This window comes from Carlito syrichta, unplaced genomic scaffold, assembly GCF_000164805.1.
Source record: "Carlito syrichta isolate Samal-C Ts95f unplaced genomic scaffold, Tarsius_syrichta-2.0.1 Scaffold311911, whole genome shotgun sequence".
NCBI lineage: Eukaryota > Metazoa > Chordata > Mammalia > Primates > Tarsiidae > Carlito > Carlito syrichta.
In genome coordinates, this window is record NW_007256007.1 from 57,662 (window position 1) to 60,420 (window position 2,759).

At 52.1% G+C, this 2,759-nt stretch overlaps 1 protein-coding gene across 1 annotated transcript in view; it reads left to right on the forward strand.

Annotated features, from left to right (window-relative positions):
• Positions 1–1,333: 1,333 nt before the first annotated feature.
• Positions 1,334–2,759, forward strand: part of MSI1 (musashi RNA binding protein 1) — a 28,048-nt gene continuing 26,622 nt past the window's right edge. The window contains exons 1-2 of the mRNA XM_008069305.2: positions 1,334–1,406; positions 2,561–2,707. Of these exons, the coding sequence (XP_008067496.1) occupies positions 1,334–1,406; positions 2,561–2,707 (220 nt within the window). The remainder of the gene's footprint in view (positions 1,407–2,560; positions 2,708–2,759) is intronic.

Sequence of the window (2,759 nt, forward strand, 5' to 3'; positions counted from 1 at the left end):
TGAGACTCCAACTCAAAAAAAAAAAAAGAGTTCTGGATAATAGAGTAGTTCATGTACCTCATCTCCTTCAAGTCTTTGCTCAAATATTGTCCTCTCTATGAGAACCTTCCTGATTTAAAATTGCATATCACCACTTCCCCCATGCCTACCTTCCCTGCTACCCTTCCTGTTGCACGTGCAACATCTATTGGACATACCATTTATTTATTTGTTTTTGTGTATTCATTTACTCAATCATTCTCTAACATTCATTCACTCATTTATTTTTCTGACTCCTATCTCTAGAAAGCAAGCTTCATAAAGATAGGGGCTAAGAATACAGCACCTAGGAAGACGTTCAGTAAATATCTGTGCGAAGTCGCCTCTTAGTGCTTGGGCATAATGTCACTTGCCCACTGTCTTTCTTGAGAGGATTAAAAAAACTGTAAAGCAAATTATTCTTTTATTCTCTGAATGATGCTACGTGTGTGTAGTACTAGAGAGAAAGAGCTGGAACCACATCCTCTAATCTCTTAATTCTGGAGTCTGGGCCAGTTGCTCTAAAGATCATTTTTCCTTAATACCGCTGAGATCCTCAATTTACTATGAGGATCATGCACTCACAGCTGCATTGTCCTGTGAGGGCTACTCCTAGAAGGACTTGTTGCCCTTACTGTGAACAAAGTGGATTGAAGCTGCAAGACTGAGATAAACCTGCAGTGGGAGAGGACTTCTCTAAGTCCACCCCAAGTTATTGTGCTACAAGCCTGGTATTGACAAAAGTAGACGCTTCCTCCTCTGAGCTCCAGAATTAGGATGTTAATGCATGGATCCTATCTCAATCAACTTCTTACACAGTCTTGGCTGACTCTGAACAAGTGGCTCTTACATATTTCCTGTCTTCCAAGCAACCCACCCAACAGCACCGGCACACATCAATGCTCAGGAACTCTTGGAGATACCCACTGCCTGTACCTCTCCACTGACCCCATTATTAAAGTTTAGACCTAAACAGTCCATTTCCTGATACTGCAGATGCTATCTGCTGGCCCTCATCTGTGTCCCTCCCACAACACACCTGATGCTTCAGTTTCTGTTGGAATGGTAAGAAATGCCCTGCCTGGGATGCCTGCCATCCCCAGTCCAGGGATGCTGAGAAACTGTGGGGCAGCGTAGGAGGACACAAACAGGAAAAAGCAAGTTCTTTTCTAGTGTCAGTGCTCACGGGGTGGCAGGATGTACCTGCTGAGTATTCCCAGAAGGTCCCCAAGGAAACCCTTACCGCCAGTCTCTCATGTTCTATGTGTGGTGCTTGGGGGGCGGGGCAGAGAGAAGGTGTGCTAAGAAAAGGGGGATGAGCACCTTCCATGGGTCAGAGCTGCTGCCCACGGTAATAGAAGGTGGTCAAATACAGGATGAATGCGAAGGTGAGCAGTAAAGGGTTTGCCACCAAGGGTTGACACTGGGTTAAGCTGAGTGGATTAAGGGAAGGAGGGGGAAGCAGTGGGAGGTGAGTAGGGAGGGAGGGGCTCCTGTGGCACAGGACCCCCAGCAGGGATGGGGAGGAGGGGTGTTGGCTGCCTTAGCTTCCTTCTTTGACGCTTTCTTGGTTGGTTTCAGTCAGGGAAGTGAGGGGTTGAGTATGGAGAGGTGGGGATAAAGAGAGGGGTCTCCAGCTTCTCCCGGCTACCCAGAATGGACTTTCTCAGGATTGTTCCCAGGCCGAAAGGAGGGAGTTTTGGGGGTATGTGAGGTGGCTCCCAGGACCCTTGGGTGAAAGTACTGAGGGATCCCAGAGACCCAGAAGATAGGGATGGGGAGGAAGGTGTTTACCTTCATGGGGTGTGGGTCTGAAAATGAGACAGACTGAGGGAAGTAACTCCAAAAGCAGTAGGTAGGTAGTATAGGTTCTTCCCATGGGATGGGGTGGAGCTCCGACCTCTAAAAAGGCAGGGGGTCTTGGTGGGGAGCGGGGAGAGCGGACAGCTGAGCCATGGGCTCCTAAACTGGAAACGCGAGGCTCTAAGAGGTACCGGCTTCTCCCCCAGCCTCGGGGAGGCGGTGAGCGTTTGGAATCCAGATTCCCGAACCCAGACGGAAGTCTGAATGGGGATGACAGAGTGAGCCAGGGAGAGAAAGAAATGGGGGAGACTCCTCACACATGGGGTGGGGCTAACGGAAAACTGGGGACCCAGGTTGGGGGTGGGGGTTTCTCCACAGACTATGGGGTCCACAACTGTGGGCGGAAGGGATTTGGGGGAGCTGAGGGGGACTCTCGCTCTGAACAGCAGGGCTGAGGAGGGATTGGGGAAACTGATACGCTTTCTACTGGGGCGCTGATGGAGGCGCCCCACTCGGGGCGCGAGGCACTAAGAGGGTTCCCCAAATAGGATATGGGATGCTGGGAGTGGACTGAGGGTTCTAAATTAGAGCCCTGGCTGCTGGGACTCTAAATTGGGTTCGGAGGAAATTGGGGATTCCGAGGGCGGCTTCTCGCTCGGACTGGGGAAATGGAGGTATTCTCACCATTTGGAACGTGTGGGGATTTGGGGGCACTGGGACTATCTCCCTCCCGACCCAGGGAGATTGGGGATCTCTCCTATTCTGAATAGCGGGGACCTGAGAGAAAGGACTGGGGGGGTCCCCGATCCGGAACCGAGCTACCTTGGAGGCACCGGGAAGCGCTTCATTCCGGGAGGGCGTTCCCGCGGCCGGGCCCGGCGCCGGGGTGGGTGGGGGTTGCGGCCGCGCCCTGGTCCCGGCCCGCGCCGGGACTCGGG